We start from the raw sequence: 19,903 nt of genomic DNA on the forward strand, positions 1-19,903 counted from the left end.
CTTCCTTCCGAGGAGTGGCTGGTGGGTTTGAACCGCCAGCCTTCTGGTTAGCAGTCAAGTGCCTTAGCCACTATGCTACCAGAGCTCCCAGTTGTGGGGGTAGGGTGGCAATAAGGGAATATGTACATCACATTTATCTGGGGAACATTTTCAAATATCCTCTACAATCACAAGTAGCTATATATACCACCCCCTCTCATCTTCTTATGGAGGTACTTTCAGCAGGGGAAGGCCTGAAGGGTAAACGTCCTTTAAAAAAAGCACAGCTGGGATACCGTTCTAGAAGCCAAACCTCTCTACCCTTCCATAACAAAACAGAATGACACACAAGGAACAAGATGAATACCAGAGTTCTGCTCCTAGTCTCAATTATCCATCTGGCACAGAGTGCAAGGGACGGTGAAAGCCACAAATCATTCGAAAGGCATATTATCTAATCATGTCAGTTCCTTTTTGCAACAAACTTTTCACCAGGGACAGTAATACATAGCAAAATTAATTCATTTGAGTTTTATTTTTGTTTTCTTCTCCTTCCCATTGCTAGTAAAGATGCCAATCAACAGAGAAAAGGCCAAAAGGCAAGAAGTAGGAGAGAGAAGGAACAAAAGATCTAAAGAAACTATCAACAGCCCCTTAATAATTAAAGATTGCGTATTTGTCAATGATTAGTGGGTTTGTTCTTCTTTTTTTTAACCTTGGGAGTACCCACCTAAAATCACTGCTAAACTGGCTCTAGAAACAGGGGCTGTTGAATTCAATGCTGCATTCGATGGTTTAACTACTCTGACCTTGCCTGGATGAAGCTACACAAAGAGGCTGTCCCTCTCCTGCATACCGACTGGCATGCCAATCCCATAGCCCTTGGTGTCCAGCAGGCCCCCAATCTGAGTGAGGTTGCAGTTTCGCTGCCGATAGTACTCATTCATGGTGGACTCCAGAAGAAAGGCGTAGTTGGAATTCAACACCCTGGCGATTCCCTCCTCCGTGCTCTTCACAAACACACTCGGTTGCTTGGAATACATGTAATTCCACATACGTTGGTAGGTCTGGTAGCGGGAATTCTGGGAAAAGAACAAAAGGAAGCAAAATTGGGAAATGGGAAAGGACATGCTTGTTTATAAACAGAAGGAATCAAGATGAGTCTTAAAATCCTGGCCCTTCTGCTACTCAACCTTCTCATGATAGTCAATAGCCTTTTCTCTTTCCTTTTTGCAGCTCAAGATGTTTACTGGGGCCATATAACTATTTGCATAATAGCAGAGGAGGGAGCTATACATTTCATATGTTTTCCAGAAAGATGAAGAAGCAAGAGTCCTCAGCATGTAAACTGTGGTTTGATAACTTGAGGTTTTGCATCATCTACCCTAGAGAGGTCTTCCATTGTCAACCTCCATGTTCTGATAGAACTAAGAATTGGAGTTGTGGTTGTGGTTCCTTCATTGTCCCTTCAAATTGAGGGCAGTGAATATGGGTTCATTCAGGACTTTTAAAGTGACATCATCTGAAGGAGCAGGACAGGCTGTTTTTTCTATCAGTCCTAAACCATTTTATAAATCACATGTGCAACCAAAACCCCAAACCAAACCCATTGCCATAGAGTCAATTCCTACTCACAGCGATGCTGTAAAGACAGAGTAGAACTGCCCCACAGGGTTTCCAAGGCTGTAAATCTTTATGGAGGCAGACTACCTCATCTTTCTCCAGTGGAATGGCTGGTGGGTTTGACTTTTGGTTCAAAGTTGAGTGCTTTAACCACTGTGCAACCAGGGCTCTTTACATATGCAACACTGGCTTCTATTTTACAAATAATAAAAAGAGGTAGAGAATTCTGGGGGTCTACTCAAACCTATGTTTGGATGATGCTTTCACTGATCTCTGTGCCAATAGGCACTGGGACTTGTATAGAAAATAGAAAACTAAAGTCTTGGATATCGTTCATGTGAAAATGCAATTCTTGGGCACTAAGTTGGTTAGGTTACTTTGAGAGTGACCAACTAAAGTCACTAACAGGGAAATTTGCTTCCCTAGAGATTTTGAAGGATATAAAAACTACTCTTCTGTCTGGCCGGGCTTGTCAGCCTTGGGGATTAATCAATCAGTTGGTCTGTCAAGTAATGCATCATTGTGACAGTGCCTTCTCCTGAGCCTTGCAAAGAAGCCAACAAGGTCCTTACCTAAGACCTATCAAGTCTGCAATCAATGAAACCATCTTAATCTAATCTTTCTCAAACTTTAATCATTTATATATATATTTTTATTCTGAATGTAACCTACAAAATTTGACTCACTTTTTAAAATTTAAATGCCTCATCCCATGAAGAAATAGGAATAAAATTACAGATTTGACTATACACACACACACGTATAAATATGCATATATATGTATCTATATACATATGCATATACATATAGGTATACACACACACACACATATATATATATATATTGTAGCCTGCATGGAAAGAAGTTTGGGCAATCTACTTCTGTCGTGATACTGCCTCAGAAACCCAAGGAGGGGTCGCTATGAGATGGGTCCGACTTGACGGCAGTGAGTTTGGTTTGGTTTTGGATAGTAGCGTAGGTGGTGCAAACAGTTAAGTGCTCCACTACTAGCTGAAAGCTCTGTAGTTCAAACTCAGCCAGAGGTGCCTCAGAAACAAGCCTGGCAACCTGCTTCCAAAAGGTGACAGCCTTGAAAACCCTATGGAGCACAATTGTACTCTGCACACATGGGGTCTCTGAGTCAATCAACTCAATCGCAACTAATAACATACACACACACACACACACACAAACACCTGCATGTTTACACACACAATCATTAAAATAAACATGAAACTATTGCAGTTAAAAAATAGTTATGCCACATTGCACCTAACATCTTCTTAGGTGCCATTGATGGTTTATGTATAACACTTGGGGCATATACCTTTGGGACTTTATTCCAGGACTATTTTGTGGGGCAGGAAATAAATGAGCCCCACATGCATGAACAAACTAGATGTTCAAATGAGGCAATAGAATGAGAAGACTTTTATTTTCTTATCTTTAGTGGACAAACATCTCAACTTTATTCTGTTCAATTCCCACTGTTTGTGAGCAACCAAAAGGGGTTTACTTGAAAGAAGGTCATGCTGGAGCCTCCGTGGATAGTGCCATACTCAATGGCAGTCTGGTCAGCCAGGTCGTCCACTGACTCGATGGGAACATCCATGCGCTGTACAGTCAGGAAGGCTGCCAGGTTGGCCGTGTAGGATGAGATGATGATCAGCGTGAATGCCCACCTGTGCATTAAAAGGAAGTCATCACTGCCAGATCCTACTCCCATCTTCAGTCTATGTCTTATTTCTCTAGTGCTGCTAGAATAGAAATATCCCAAGTGGATGGCTTTAGTAAACAGGAATTTATTCTCTTACAGTTCAGGAGGCTAGAAGTCTGAATTCAGAGTGCTGGCTCTAGAGGAATCTAAGCTAGACGTCTGAGTGCTGGATCCAGAGGCTGGGTGGAGGCCCCTAAACCTTGGACTTCACCTCTGCCTTCCAGGCCTACTGGAGCAAGCTGGAGGCTTCTCCTGACTCACCCAGCTATAGGGGCTGAGGAACTCAAAATTGGCAGGCAGTATAGCAGGCTGCTGGCTGCTGATGCAAAGGAATCCTTGCTGGCTCACAATTCCAAGACCAGCAGGCAACATGGTCAGCCACTGGTTCAAGTCCAGGAACTGGAGATAACGATGGCCCAAATGCAGAAAGGATCCTTTCCATATATGCTGGAAGCAGGCCACACCCTGAAGGCAATTCCCCTTCAACTGATTGCACGTGGAGGTGATTACATTACATCCAATCTTATCACAGCTGCCAAGCCAGTCAAAATCATGGTCCAGTCAAGTTGACACACAACCTAAACTACCACAGTCCATATGAGAGACCACATGTCCCTCTTCTGAAAGAGCTCTCAGCTTAGAAGGGAAAGAGAGAGGAGGCAGGACATATGGTGTTAACAGAAATGAGCAGTGTTTGTGAAGCTTGCCTAGAAGAAGCTAGTTGGATTTTTTAATTTCCTAAAGGAGGTGGTTTTGGGTTTGTTATTCAATAGAGGGGTCCATACATGAGATATTCTGGGAACCTATGTGAAATAATAGTAAATGAGTTAAGGGTGCTAGCTCTGAGGGCCTGTGAGGAGCTCAAGCTGGGATGGCTCCCTCTGTCTCTTCATGATGAAGCCAACCTTCAGATGAGAACTTCCACAGAGTAAGCCCCAACCAGGAGACACATACAGTATCTCATGTAATCCTTGAAACTCAGAGAGGTAAAATTATTCTCCTAATTTTAAAGATGAGGAAATTTAGGCTAAGAGAAGTGAAGTAACTTGCCAAGTAACACACTGATAAATTTGCATTTTAGGACCAGGTCTGTAAGCCATAACAGCAGAAACTCTTTAATTAAGAATAATTGATGATTAAATAATAATTATAAAAGAATAATTGGTGAAAAGCACTTTTGAACTGTAGAAAAGTAGGAATTACAAAATACTCTTAAATGGTCATAGTATTTAAAAATAGATGGTTGCTGTATTTGGGTAGATAGAACTCATTTAAGTTAGAATAATTTTTTGCAACTCAGGCAGCATACTATTCTAAAGCATTAAAAACAGTTTGTTCATTTAAGTAGGTTAAACAAACCTTCTGCCATCTGATCAACGGAACGGATTTGCATACCAATTCTTTTGTTTATAAGTAGTTCAAAGATATACCTAAGCACAATTTAGGGTGGAGAATAACAAATTCTGAGTCAGAGGAATCTGAATTAATGAGGCTTTGCTCATTATGAAGACATTGCCAACTGATGCATTGTGTTTACCACGGGATTCAGCAGTCGGCAGCTTCCAAAACAGATTTTCAAGAAGCAGCAAGTCCTGCTGCCCCCTTTGCCAGTGTTCCCAATCTGCTCGAGGCTGCCTCCCCAGTTGTGAAATGGTAGAGACATCCACCAGTTCAATGGGTACAACCATCATCCAGAATTATGTACCAGACCATCAGTAAGAGGATCTGGTTTTGAGTTCTGGCTTTGTCACATTCCAGCTGGAGGACTCACTCCTTTTCTCTGAGCTCATTTATTTGTCTAATAAATAGGGATAATGATGTCTGCTCTCTCTTCTGAGAGTTGTGAGACTAATGAGGTAAAATGCAATTAGTGATTAATAATCTGTAAAGTACTATATGAATATGAGATATAAGAGACATATAGAAAGAACCTCAGACTGAATATTGGACAAAAACCATTTGACCACTTCCTTGCTGTCATCTCTGTTGGTGACATATAAGTACCATGTGCCCCTCTATGCTAAGACCTGCTTTTTCAGCTCCTGCCTCAGCTCTTACCCTCTTCTTGGAAGTTGGGACCTGAAACACAGTTCCCCATACTGATCCAATCAGTGACTTCTCTGCACCATTTGGTAAGGGGCAAAAACTTTGCCTAAACCATTTGAGTCCTACTGTAGTTATTGCTTATCAAGGGAACAAAACCCCTAGATGGGAAGGGGTTGCTGTCCCAGCTGTGTTTTCACATCCTTATCAGCTCCACTGACTCCTCAGGTGACTCTGCCCAGACCGCCCCAGCACACTCTGCCCCAGTGCACTGGTTTTGAAGGATAGAAACACCAATTTTCCTTTTGATTTTGTTTAAGCAGGGTTGAGAAGGAGGAAAGAGAACTAAGACTTTAAGTGCTACACACTGTGGCAGCAAAATTTAGCTGTAGATTTTTAAGCGAAGATTGGAAACTTGTATTCTGCAAACTTGTCTCTCAAGGATATATAGATTTCATTTTCCCCACAATGATTTAATAATTATTATTAGTTCATACATGCTATGGAATGAATTACATACCCTCCCCCCCCCCAAATATGCAGAAATCCTAAACTCTGTGTCTACAAACATGACCTTGTTTGGAAATGGGGTCTTTGAGATGTTATCAGTTAGGTTTCACATGAGATACAGCAGAGCAGGGTGGGCCCTATTCTCATTGGAATGGTGTCTTATAAAAGAGTAGAACAGACACAGATAGAAGGGGAAGGTGCCAAGTAAAGATGCATCTACGTCAAAGAACATCAAGGATTGCAAGGAGCCACCAGAAGCTAGGAGGGAGGAAGGCTTGGAAGAGTCTCTCTCACAGCCTTGGAAGGAATCAACATGGCTCTGTTTTGGACTTGTAGCCTCCAGACCTATGAGACAACACATTTCTGTTCTTATAAGCCACCCACTTTATATTGTTATGGCAGTCCTAGGACACTGAGACAATACATTTACATAGCACTTTCAAGTGTTCGAAGCACTTTCCTACATATTGAATCATCTGACAAAGTTCTTTTTGCCCAGTGAAAATGGCAAAAACCAGGAGAAGGGGTTTCAGGCTCAGGCTGGCTGATTGCCCCTATAGACAGAAGGTTGCTTTTCTTGCTGTCAACTCACCCTCCAAAGTCCTGTCAACTCTGAGGGACTAAGAATTTGTATTTCTCACCCCTGCTGTGGTAGATGGGGGACTGGGAGAAAAGGGGCAACATGCCCCTGGAACCAGGTGCAGCAGGACCAGGCTTGAGAAAGCTGGTAGAGGGGTGGCGGACAAGGTAGCTGGCCTGGATGCCTTCCTGTAGGGACTGCCCAGACATGCTATATTTGCATAAAATCTGCATATGCCTTCGAAGGCCCAGTCACTCAATCTCAGGTTGATGTCCTTGCTTTGCCGAGGGACATCAATTTTCTCATCCCTCTCTGTTCTTGATTTGGGGCCCTTCTTTATCTAGACCACAGAGGCAGAGGGCAAAGGAATAAGACAGCAAAAAGCACACCAGTCACTGCCCTAAACCTCCTTGAGCTGTAGAATGCAGCCCAACTGCTGGAAGCTTTTTCAAAAGAAAGAGGCTACAAGGCTTCCCAACAGGGCCCCTAAGGTTCCTGCCTCCCAACAGCCAGAGGTGGGCTTGTCCGAGGTCATGCCTTTTGCATCCTTGCCTCATATATCTGGTTCCTACCACATTAGGCCTGGCCTCTTGTTTGCCTGGGATCTTACCAGACGCCACTGACACAGCGAGTAGACAAGGCGCGAGGGGCGATTGTGGAGCCCTGCTGCATGAAGCCTCCAACTGGAAACCAGAGGCTGTTGCCGAGGGAGTACTGGTTCACCAGGAGATTGCACCGGCCCTGGGCACAAGGGTGTGGGCTGTACCATTCATAAGGGGTCAACCTGTGGGAAAAAAGGAACATGGGCCAGTGCCAAAGAGGATGACTCATGAGAGGACGCCAAGAGAGTAAGAAGGGAGACCTTTTCTAGCCTCACCTCTGTGCCTCAGTAACTGGTTGTGTGGCCTTGGGCAAGCTACTTCCCTTTGACTTCCTCAGCCAAAAACTGACTCCAGCGAGATTAGGTTGGTGGTTTTCAAACCTATTTTTTCTATAATGAAAGAAACTTTTCTCCCCGCACCCCCCACATAAATTTTGATGTGACATTCCAGTTCACAGAGTCGATGAAAGTGGAGCCCCTCTAGTGGAAGCTGGTAGGGTCAAGGAGTGGAGGGAAGGTGCTTGTTCTGATACCCTCAGTTCCCCAAGATGATCATGGAGGAACTTTAGGGACCCACAGAACTCCAGTTTGAAAACCCCCAGCCTAGAGCAGTGGTTCTCAGACTTTACCTACATCAGAGGTGCCAAGAAGGCTTGTTAAAACATGGATTGCTAGGTCCCATCCCTAGAGTTTCTTATTCAATAAGTCTGGGGTGAGGGCTAAGAATTTGTAACTTCCCAGGGAATGTTGATGTCATGGGTCCAGGGGCTGTACTTCGAGAATCATTGGCCTCAGTGGTCTCTAAGGCAGTGGTTCTCAACCCTGTCTACACTTCAGGCTCACCTGAAGAACATTTAAAAAAATCAATGCCCGGATTCTACTCCCAGAGATTCTGATTTAGTTTATCCTAGGAGAGTCCGGGCATCTGTATGTTTTAAAAACTCCAGATGGATGTGATGGGCAGACAGGGTTGAGAAGGGCTGCTCCAAGGTCTTTGCCTCTGCGTGAGGCAGGCAGAACTCCCTCCTCTGTCCGTCTCTGCCCCAGCACTTGCCACTCTCTGAGCTGTACCTCTAAGGCCCAGAATGCCCTTTCTCTCCTGCACGCCCTGCACATGCTTCCTGTCCTCTGTTCAATGGCCCCAAGCCGTGTCCTACACAGAGCCTTCCAGCTTTTACGAGAGATATGTATGGTGTGCTTCAAGCAGGTGTGATGTGTTCACAGGGTGTAATTATCATCACTGGTCCTTTCAGTCCTTCACTCAACTGTCTCTGCACTGGGTGTTCCTACAGCCCTTTACCCACACTCCCATTGATACTGCCCAGTCCTTAGTCCTGTCAATCATCTGTCCTAGAAGATGTCCTTCCTTCTGTGGATCCTGTAGACCTGACTAACACTAGGGGTGCCTTCCTCGGTGGTTTCCAGGCCTACAGGCTGTTGGAATGATCTGAGGAGCTTCTAAAATACAGATTCCCAGGCCCTACCTCTAGACACTCTGGGACCATAGGACCTGGGAACTCAAGTTTTTAAGAAGTTCCTACATGACTTGGGTCGTCAGTTGGCTTGAAAAATGATTGCCCAATATCGGTAATTTTCAAACATTTTTCTCCCTCTAGAATCTTATTGAGAAGTAAACTACATGAGATAGAAGTGGAGCTGCTCTGAAGATAGGGCAGTTGGAGCCCTCAAGCTCTGGCTGCCCAGCCTCTTCTCACCCCACCTAAGTCTCTGTACATTCCAGGAATTTCCATACTCCACAGAACACTGTTTGGTAATGACCACCTTAGGTCAGAATCTCCTAGGCTCAGAAATGCAGTACTCATGGTGGTTGGACCTTCACTACATCCTTTTTGTCACTGATGGCTCTTGGGTTTATGTGTGCATGAATAGAGGGCAGGGGAAAGGGACTGATGGCCCCTCAGAGCTGGCTTAAAAAGCTTTAGGCTTCCTCAGGCATGGTGATACAGACTGCATGTGTATATCTGGGGACCAAGCCCCAAGACTATTTTCACGGCCTTAGGGTCACCTGAAAGCTGTAGTATGCCACTTACAAGGATTCAATCAAAGAGGACACAAGTGCATTACAGAGCAGTAGAGCCAGGGCTCAGGGAGGCAGCTTCTGAAAAACAGCAGCAGCTAGTGTGGTGAAGTGGAGAGGGGAAGTGTCAGACAGCATGTTAGCTCCCTCACATCTCACCAGTTGTCACTGACAACAGATATTTGACGGTGGCAATGCCTACAGGCCCAAAAGGGATAGGTGGCACTGCATACCACCTGCTGCCTTTGGAGGCTACCATGTTATAAGCACGGCTTGTCTCTGTTTGGTTGGATTTAGTGGGCCCAGGACAGCTTTTGCAATGCCTCCTCAGCAGGTGGAAGATGGCCCGGGGTTAGATATCCTGTAGTCCCTTAGGGCTCAGGACATTATTGCTCCATTTCCTAGCTAGAGAGAGCATGGGATCCCCCTCAAGCCACTGAGTGAACAAGTTTGTAGGAAGGATTTGGTCCCCCAGAGGTGGAAGGTGTACTGTACAATCAGCTGCCGCCTGCCACTGTGGCCAGAGGTACAGGAGACATCGGAGGAGAGACCTAGGAACAGTCACCACCGGACTTCTAGAAGCTTATCCTGAGCAGTTCTCTGCACCAGTGTGACTGCCATTTTGGGCTTCCATTACAGGATGCTGAGGGCTGAGCAGGGAATAGGACTCTGAGTGAGTGGATGGTGAGCCAGTAGGGCTTGTACCATGTCTGGAGAGGGAGCTGGCTCTCCTGAAGCCCAGGCTGGTTCAATAGCGATCAAGCTCAGATAAAGCTAACCCTCCCTTCTGTGCATATTGTAGGGAGGTAGAGCCTAGGGATGCTCTTCAAGTTCTTCCATGGCCCTGGGGGAGGCCCCTGGTTTCATAGGGAGAGGGCATGTCCTCCCCTAACTCTTACCTAGACCTCTACTCTCAACTCAACACTACTCACAAATGCCTCTCTCTTGCCCTCTTGCTCCCTGCCACTCTCCAGTTCCCATTCAACAAGGGCAGCTGTGTATTCAGAGGCAGATCTGGGCTGGGGAAGGGCCAGGCTCTCTGCACAGGTGGCCTCCTTCCTCGTCTGTGCCACTGTGGCCTCCAGTTCCCTCATCCGGATCTGCAGCTCCATTTCTTGTCATTCAGCACTTTGTGGTAGATCCTAGCAAGGACTGATGCCAGGGCAGCCAGATGCATAGCACTTGATCAGAGTAATCTTCCTGCCACCTCCCCTTCCTCCCTTTCTCAAGGCTCCTACACAAGCAGAGGCTGAAGACGGGGAGGGAAAAAGAGGCAGGGGTGCTGTGGCAAATTCAGACAAGCTCACCTGCCTGGGGTATGCATGTTAAGGAACATGTGTGTAGATGGGTGGATAGGTAACATGGGGCTGACGGCTGGGCAGAGAGTGTTTCAGGTCCTAGTCCTTTTTCCATCTCTAGTTTGGCATCAATGTCTTCCCAACCCGCCCCTCTTCCTCCACCACCCCTCCCCATGCCGTTCTCATGGCTAAACACTAGGTGGCAACGTGAGGACAGGAACTGGGAGAGGAACATACCTCGCCACTAGGAAGAGGACACAGCTGACAGCCAGATAGGCTAGAAGCATGAAGAGCCAGACGCCTGGAGAAAATGGGTCCAGGAAGGAGAAATAGCCAGGTTTGCGTCCCTGGAAATGGAGATAAAACAAGATTCACCATACAGAATCAGTCAAAATGGCTCTTAGGCAAGGCAGGGTAGAGGGTAGGGTGAGTGTAGGTTTAGCCCTAGATTTCATTTCTCTGGTGGTTGGGTCATTGGTTTAAATGACGCTGGGGCTGAAGGTGAAGGGGCTACTCCAAAATACCTGGCCCAAACCTCATCTCAGCAGATACAACAGATGCATAGCCTGGGCTCCACCACTTTCTGGGTGAGGGAGGTGTGCTGGGCAATCAGAACAGCCTTCAGTGCTTCTTAGTACAGACTGTGTTCTCAGTAGGCTCAGGCAGGCATGTCTCTGAGCTGTCTGCAGTGCTGGAGTGTGACAACAGCACCCCTCTTGGACACTCCCATCTATCTCATGAGGATCTTAATACAACAGGGATCTCTAGTTTTGAGTTTGTAGGGTGGTCTTACCCATAGAAAGACCTTCTTGTATAAAACACACAGCAGTCCTGTGAGGCACGGGTTATAATTTTCATTTTACTAATGAAGAAACCAAAGCCTGGGGCAGTTGAGAGATGTGTCCAAGGTTACACAGCTTGTAAGAAAAAGAGCTGGGACTCAAATGCACATTTTCTGACTCAGAGCCCAGGGCTTGTACCATTATGCTGCAGGAAAACATGGTTTGTCCCAAGCCCTGGGATGTGTTTTAGCCAGAGTCATGTGAGCCAGCGATGGAGCCAGGAATAGGTCCCTGGAAGCTAAGCTCCCAGTCATTTTGAGCAGGAAAATGAAATGAAACGAGTAGGATAGAGTTAAGTAATCTGCTCTCAGCCCTTAGTTGTGTGCTCTTGGGTAAGTCTCCACCCCTCTCTGGCCTTTGTTAGAACTGGACTAGATCAGAGGTGACATATCGGTGGCCTATGTATAAGACACAGCCCATAGATTTGTTTTGTTTACCCTGCAGAGTTTGAATTTTGTATCCATTGCCAGCATTAAATGTTAGGCGATTTCTCATACAAATTCAGATTTCTGACTTTTATTTTAATGGGGTGATCTGGCAATGGTGGGCAAAATTCCCACATGGCCAACACTGGCTGGAGCAGAGTGACAACTGCCCACTGCAGAGACGACGTGCTTTCTCCAGATCTCTGCTGTTACTAGGCTGGCTTCTTTCTTTTCCTAGGACTAGATGTTCCCTAAAGACCATTCTAAACTGAAAATGTTATGATTCTATGATTCAAGGATTCTGGGAATTCCATGGATAGGACTGAAAATTAGCATTATGCTCTGGGGTTCTATGAACAGCTACTTCCAAGTTCAAGGTCATATTGGTCATGGCACAAGCTACTATTGTGATGCAGTTCTATATCAAGGTCTGTCATTTGTATGCAGGTGCCCAGAAACACAAAGGGGAACTCCCTATGCCAATATTGAGCTAAACTCTACCAGCTTTCTGAGCTTCACTATCCATAGGATGCTTGCCCTTGGAGAACATGCTAAGAAATTCCAAGTAGCAATAGTTGCTCCCACTGCAGCATCTGAGGCAGGTAGAGAGTGAACAGCACTGCATGGTCCTGGTGTATCTGCATAGCTGCAATCAAGGATGATTTTCAGCTTCTCTTCCAGAAGGTTTTTCATTTCTTCTTTGGGACCCAATTATGGCTTCAGTGGGCATGTTCCTGAATACTTGTGGGTACAATTTTATACTCCCATTTGGGGACAATAGCACTGAGAGTGCACAAAGAAGTAAATAGCTCACCCTCTGCCAGTGGGGCAACTGCTCTTGGGCCTTGTGGCCCTTAAGCAGTGTGGTAAAGCTTAGCATCGTCTTTCTGAAAGACTGTCTTTCCTGTATGTATTAGACCAGGAAACAATACTCTGATGCCAAGTGCAAGTTCTATGACTCATGGTATATCCATTCTTGGTCTGCACAGAACACTCAAGTGATTCAGTTGGAAAAATGAAATAACTTGAAGCAAAGCCAGTAACTAAGGGGAGGGAAGGGAGGAGGAACAGGGGTGGGGGATGCCTTGGCCCATCACTACATTCTCTACCAGGAAGCAAAGGCCTCCAGAACAGGAGAATTAGAGTCCCAGCTTTATCATTCACATTTCTATCATGGGTTGACAGTGTCTTCTTACATTTAGAGCCAGTGGCAGACACAGGAAGGGAGGCAGAGCATTCAGAACAAGTACACAAAGTCCAGAGGGAATAAAGGAACTGGCCATGTCTGCAGACCCACTGATGCACCTCTAGCTTGGTCCACTCCAAGTCCTTCTTAAGCACAGTTTTCCCTAGACAAATGTACACATATTCCATGTACTCTATCATTCATAACTATTTCACTTTATGTCTCTCAATTGATAGCCAGAGACAAGACATATTTTATTGTTGGTTTTTGAATCTGAAACCTCATTAGCTACTCAATGCCAGAAATCTATACCTGATTATATCACAACGAATGAAATTGAGGAAAATGACAGCACTATTTAAAGCTGCCATATTTGGTTATGGGTGATAAGGAATGATGCACAGCCGTGGGAAAAATTCCTGGAGACTCAAGTTATAAAACATAGAACATCACATAAACAAGGACCAAGACATAAACATAGCTCCGCTGGAAACATATCTGACATGTTGGCAAGGCAACATCTGATTCTACTTGTGACTGACTGATGCCAAACAGAAGATGCAAAAAATGGGCAGTCATTTGAGATTTGGGTCTGGGCTTATACAATCTTGGCTTGGTCTGAGCCCAAGATGTTTATACAATGCCAAAGAGAAGTATGTTACTTGCAAGACTCTGAACAGCTACCATTTTTAAAAACACAGAGCTTTAGATTGCTTCCTTCCCAAAACACATCTGAATTACTGGCACTTGGGGCAAATCAGGTGTCATGTGTCATAGGTATATCCCAAATAATAGATTTTCCTTAACCCAAGGGACATATGATGGTGATGTTTTTCTTCTGAAGAACTCAAAGTGTTGCATTATGTTTTCTTCATTTCAATAGCCAGTTTCCATATTGACAGATGGAAGAACTGAGACCCATAGAGGTTAAGTGCCTCACTCTAATCACTGGTGATGGCTTCAATTTCTCTGGTGCTCATTTGTCAATCTGTGCCATAGGCAGGCCATGGTCTCCCTCATTCAAATGACAGCTGTACCACATCTTCCTCTTCTTTTTATCTTTGCAAGTAGCTTCAGTAAGCTTCCTAATTAATCCATCTCCCCAATGCCAGCAGAATCCCAACCTATACTGCCCACCCACTTAAACTACTCTTAAACATTATTTATTTTTACCCATAGCCAAGTATTGTGACTCTGTTGTATTTATAGGCATTTGTATTGATTTATGCATGTCTCTGCTGATGGCAAGTTGGGCCAATTTTTTTCTGGTGAATACAACCACTTTGAAGGCAAAGAGTTGGTTTATATATTCTATGCCCTGCAGATGGAACAGAAACTTAGCTGGCACCAAAATTAGAATTGGTGTTCTTGACTTCTGAACTGTACTTTAGGCTGATTGCAGGGGCCGGCATCCTTGATGTTCTTTGATGGTGGGAGAGGCCCAAAGGACTAGACATTAATTGACCACAATCTTGGTGTGCTGAGGTTCTTCAAACAGATCAGTGGAATAACTCATAGAGCTATGAAGTGTTTGAGAACTCCTCTTGCATGGTGAAATATCCCTTGATCTTTAAGAAAATCTGTTAACTTGCTGATACTTCATCCTATATGTACTGAAGGAAGTGGCATCACAGTAAGAATGCAATTGCTTTCCCAGAGTCTGTATTCAAATTGTTGAGGACACTGGAACTAGGTAATACAGGACAAGATAGTCATTTAAAACACTGACTCTAGAGCCAGATTGCCCAGAGTTGAATCCTGGCTCTACCATTGATAAATTGTATGACTTTGGGCAGATTATTTGACTTCTCTGGGCCTCAGTTTCCTCTTTTTTTAACATGGGAGTAATAATAAAACCTACCTAGTGGCATATTTTGAGATCTAAGTGAATTAATGCATATAAAGGGCTAGGACAGCACCTACCACATAGTAAGGGCTACATATGTGTTTGCTCCCTCCGTCTAATGGCAGCCATGAGTCAAGGGGATGGGAGGAGGAGGTGTGTGACAAAGGAGGGAACTTCCTATTATATTGATGCTTAGTTTAATGGACAAGAAATACTATTTTCTATTCTATGGTGACACATGCTAAAGATGCTCAGGGGGAGAATGCCATCTGGCTACAGCCACTTTCTGTAACTCCTGGAGTTCCTGTGGGTTATAATATATGAATCATGAGAGTTCCCCTAGGGCTCTCCAGGGAAGCAATTAGGGTGATAACAGGCTCTCTTCTGGAAGGATGGACCTTAGAAGCAAGTGATGTCCACCTTTGGAACTCAGTTTCATCTCAACCTTCCCACAGAAACTGCAGACCAGATGGATGAAATATGTGGCAGGTCTGTGTAAAGGCTGCCTACCCCACCATTGGCCTACACACAAACTAATGATACCAGCTTTCTTCCTTTCCTACTACCCCCAACTCCCTCTGCAGCATAGCCTATGATATATTTTGTACTTGCCATTCCTCCATGTGGTTTTGTCAGTCTTTGGAACTAAATGGCAATTTATAGAGAGGTTTCTTTTTATTTATTCCAGACTCAGCAGTCAATGGTCAATAAAACACTCTCTAGGGCTGAAAAGATGAAAAGAACACAGCCTACATGGCTCCTTCTGGGAGAGGCAGGAGCAGGTGATTTCTTCTTGTCCCACCCCAGGAGCCCGTGGATAGCCTCCTTCAGTGTATCTAGAGTGGATTGTCTTGCCAATATTTTGGCTTAGTAGGCACTTCCCACCTATGATTTTAAGAGGGAAAAAGAAGTAAACAGTTAACCCCCTTCACATGGCATGCCCTGATGAGTTTGTTGCCTAAGTAAACCAGATGCCAGCTTATCTATTTTCACTCTACTGATTGGAAAACTGGTATGAAAAGAGCTAAGTCCTAATCCTGTCACTGACCTTGACTTCTTAGTGATCCTAGACATTCAACTCAACTTCTCTGGGTGCCATTTTTTTTTTTTTTTCCATAAACTGGACCACCATAATCAACATAAAGGGGGTCTGTGAGAATTACTAAAACACTCTGAGTGTTTTAACACTCAGTTTCTCAACAAGTAAGCAATATTAAAATGATTATACATTTAGTGATTCATATTTCCATTATATGGGCTATCACGTTCCTTAGCTTTAAGGAACCAAACTCTATTCATTTACCATTTTCTTATATCAGAGTATTAAGCAGTATTAGAAATGATTCACTGGTTTACTTAGCATTGTTCTGCATTTTCCTAGACAGTCTTTCTGAAATGAAACAGACCTTCTTGAAAAATGGATAATACATCCAGCAAATGCCATGCATTAATTAAACGTTGGCATTTATTTCTCTCTTTCTCTTTCATTTTAATCACTGTCTGCTTTCTACTTTTCATTTTTGCTTTTTTTTTTTTTTTTGAGAAAGAATATTCTAGGCATGGGTTAAGAAGAGAAAAAGAAAACTGTATGAAACATTCCCATTTGTTAATCAAAGGTGGAGAAGGACATTATTGGGGGAAAATGGCCAGTTCACATTTTCAAGGGAGTCTTAGGTGCTCTAGGTGGCTTGGGACCCTAAATGGAATCACAGCTAGTAGCCCAGACTGGAAAGAATCTTGAAAGATCCTCTAATACACTAAGAGAAATGCACCTAAAGTAGTAAACCAATAGCTTCGAGTTGACTCTGACTCATGGTGATCTCACGTGTGTCGAAGTAGAGCTGTGCTCCATACAGTTTACAGTGGCTAAGTTTTTGGAAGTAGGTCACCAGACTTTTCTTATGAGGTACCTCTGGGTGGACTCAAGCCTCTAATCTTTAGGTTAGCAACCAACCACGTTAACTGTTTGCACCACCCAGGGTCTCCAACAGAAATGTACCTACTCTACCGCAAAAATAGAGTTCGGAGTGTGTGAGATTTGAAGACAGAAAACCCATTTCCATGCCATCCTCCACCACTGCACTGCTTTTCCTCTTTCTGTAGCACTGACTAGCCTCATTTCATCTCAGAATACTCCCTTATAAAATGAGAGTCATAATATCTGCCTCTGGGAATTACTGCGTTAAATAGGATACTGTATGCAAAAGTACTTCATAAAGTAAGAGATGCCAGATACATGTTCATCAGCTTACAAACATCCTGGACATATACCCAACCTCCTTGAATATGTCAATACTTAACCTGGATTATCCATGTGGAGATTATATGTGCCAAATATTTACTCCCAGGTTGGCTCCCAGCACACTCTGATGCTCACCTGCTAGCCTCACAACAGTGTGTGCTGGAAGAATGCAAGCTTACTTTAGTATTAGTCTGAGCAAAACATCATTAGGCAAATTGTTGCTGCAGAAAAGAAAGGAAGAAAGATAGATAGATAGAAAGAAAACTATATGGCATAGTATATTCTAATGTCAGATATAAATGCTTTTGGCTTTCCTTGCTATTCTTCCCACCATTCACACAGATATTTGAGGGCTCATGGGATGCATCAATACCGTAATACCCTCCACTGCAAAATGCCCCAAGAGTTATCTTACTACAGCAAATACAAACTTCTCAATAAGAAGAAATGTGGTAATATGCTAGAGAACTATAGAAAGCATTAAATTCAGATACCCTTTGTTTGATTCCCATTCTAGGAGCATCAAGGGATGCCTCAGATTCTACAGTTGGAACTGTGCTGGGTACTCTATGTATGGCCTGGAAGCTCAACTGACCTCAGCTGGAGATTCTGATACCTTCTCATATGGATGCTATGTTGGATGCGGATATGCATGCAGCAGGCACCAGAATGGGAGAGAGTAATATGTTCAGGGGCAGTCATGGCCAGCCCTAAGCAGATGTATCTGCATTGCCTGAAATTTCAGCCTCTCATCTCTCTTTGTCCTAAGACCAGTGGGGTAAGGGCAAGGAAAAAAAATCTACTTAGGTCACTTATTCTGCTGCCTGGAGTCCTGGCCCTGAGAGTCTCCTGACAGAAGCCCAGACTCCTGGGGCTCAGTGCCACTGATCAGGAGCCACAAAGGAAAGTTTGGTGCTCACTGCCCACAGAATCATTGCCCTCCCTCCCTTCCTCTATCCCTTCTTTCCTTCCCTTTCCCTTTCTCTTTCCTTCTACACAAGTAAGTACTTGATAAGTGTGTTAAGGATGATCCCATTTCCCATATTCAGCATCACATCATTAAGATTTACAGTCTGACAAAAGGGCAACTTCCCCTATTGTATCTCCCACTAGGGTCTACTGGGGGAGAGACTGAAAATAAAGGGATAATACAATACAGCATATAAGTGCTCTGAACCAAGGGAGAGGGCAGTGACTCAAGAAAGAAGTAATCAGCTCCCTCTAGGGGAGTAACATTGAAGAGCAAGTGCTATTTGAGTTGGGTATTGAAAGTTAGGGAAGAGTTAGATGGTTAGATGGTTAAACAGCAAGAAGACAATCCTGAACCAAGACAAAGATTCTGTTAGAGGCTGGCATAATGGGAAAGCAGCAAGCACATGGGGTAAAGGTGCCTGCAGACAAAGGACTAGAAATGGGTTACAAGATGGATTTCATTCTCCATGCTAAGATGATTGAACTTTTTCTTATAAGTGATGGGCAGCCAGTGAATGATTTTAATTAGGAGGCTGATATGACTACATTTGTATTAAAGAACAAAACAACAACTTAAGTGTGGAGGATGGACCGCAATAGGAAGCAATTCACACACATTCATTCAATACAATAGCTAACACTTTATTGTGCGTATAATATGCCAGGCACTGTTATAAGTGTATTTCATATATATTCTCATTTAATTTGCATGATAACTCATTTTTACAGATGAAGAAACTGAGATGCATGCACCATGCAGCTACTAAGTGGCAGACCTGGGAAGAAACCCAGGCAATTCAAGTCCACAGTCCATGATTTCACTCTGATGTTTCTTATTGAATGCATGGTTCTTTGATGGGGATAAAATAATGAATAGAAATAGCCCTGCCCTCAAGGAAGCATTCAGGCCACTGGAATGGCAATGAATCAGGTTAGAGATAATGAAAGCCTGAACCAAGGTAGAAGAAGTGGGGATAGACAGTATATTTGAGAACTGCTAAGGAGGTGAGATGACCAACTGAATGTGCAAGGTAAGAAGGGGTAAGGACAACTTAGGCAACTGGATGGAGCTGCTACTAGATGAGATGGGGTAAAGGGGTGGGGGGAGTCTAAGTGGGAGATAAACTGAAATGCAGTTTGAGACACTGTTTATGAGGGGCCTTGAAATATCTAGATAGAGTTGTCTAGTAATGTGTTAGAAATGTGTGCCTGGTACTCAGAAGAGAGACTTAGGGTTAGATTTATCAATCAGGGAGTGAATATGATTTACCCAGAGGGAGAGTTGGTAGAATGAGAATAGAAAAGGGCTATGGACATTTAAGGGACAGATAGAGAACAATTAATCAACAGAGATGATGGAGGAAGCAATAATCAGAGGGCAGGAAGGACACCAGGAGAAAATAGTGAGTTAGATGCTAGGAACACAGAGAGTTTTAAAAAGTACCAAATGACAATGCCTGAATCCTTTGCTAGTCACTCAAATGGCAGGGGTGGGTGGTAAGAAGAGCAAAATACTTTTCTTATTTTGGTCCTTGGGATGCCTGAGATGAAAGAAAGCTTACATCCCAATGTCAGGAAGAAGGAAAATATCCCCAAAATTGGCACTTGATGATCCATATTCATGTAAAGGTCTCGATAATCTTAAATTGCTGGAAATTCACATATTATTTATGCTTATCTTTAGACTTCAGAGACACATTTGTCATTGCTTTTTATTTTGGAGGAGTTTGCAATAATTCTTAACTGGGCATTTATGCTTTGGGTTAATTATTTTTCTTTTGTATCCAGGTTTGACTGCCACCAGATGCTATTTGGTAATGATTACTCATCAACTGGGTAACTTCATGAACACAGGACTAAGATAGAGAGTCTAAATCTTTATAGATAGACTGACAAGAAAGGCCTCGCAATCTGCTTCTGAGAATCAGCCAACGAAAACGCTATGGTTTTCAACACTCCAATCTGCAACCAATTATGGGGATTGGGCAGACAAGGCAGTGT

The 19,903-nt window shown here is 43.9% G+C and overlaps 1 protein-coding gene across 1 annotated transcript in view; it reads right to left on the reverse strand.

Moving 5' to 3' along the window:
* The window catches only part of GRIK4 (glutamate ionotropic receptor kainate type subunit 4), a 236,032-nt gene that overhangs the window by 33,966 nt on the left and 182,163 nt on the right, over window positions 1-19,903 (reverse strand). Inside the window, exons 12-15 of the mRNA XM_007955908.2 lie at window positions 10,627-10,736; window positions 7,063-7,236; window positions 3,119-3,284; window positions 836-1,061 (exon numbers count right to left, since the gene is read on the reverse strand). Of these exons, the coding sequence (XP_007954099.2) occupies window positions 836-1,061; window positions 3,119-3,284; window positions 7,063-7,236; window positions 10,627-10,736 (676 nt within the window). The remainder of the gene's footprint in view (window positions 1-835; window positions 1,062-3,118; window positions 3,285-7,062; window positions 7,237-10,626; window positions 10,737-19,903) is intronic.

The sequence above is a fragment of the Orycteropus afer genome, unplaced genomic scaffold (assembly GCF_000298275.1).
Source record: "Orycteropus afer afer isolate SDZICR_OR568_19922 unplaced genomic scaffold, OryAfe1.0 scaffold00545, whole genome shotgun sequence".
NCBI classification, from domain to species: Eukaryota; Metazoa; Chordata; class Mammalia; order Tubulidentata; family Orycteropodidae; genus Orycteropus; species Orycteropus afer.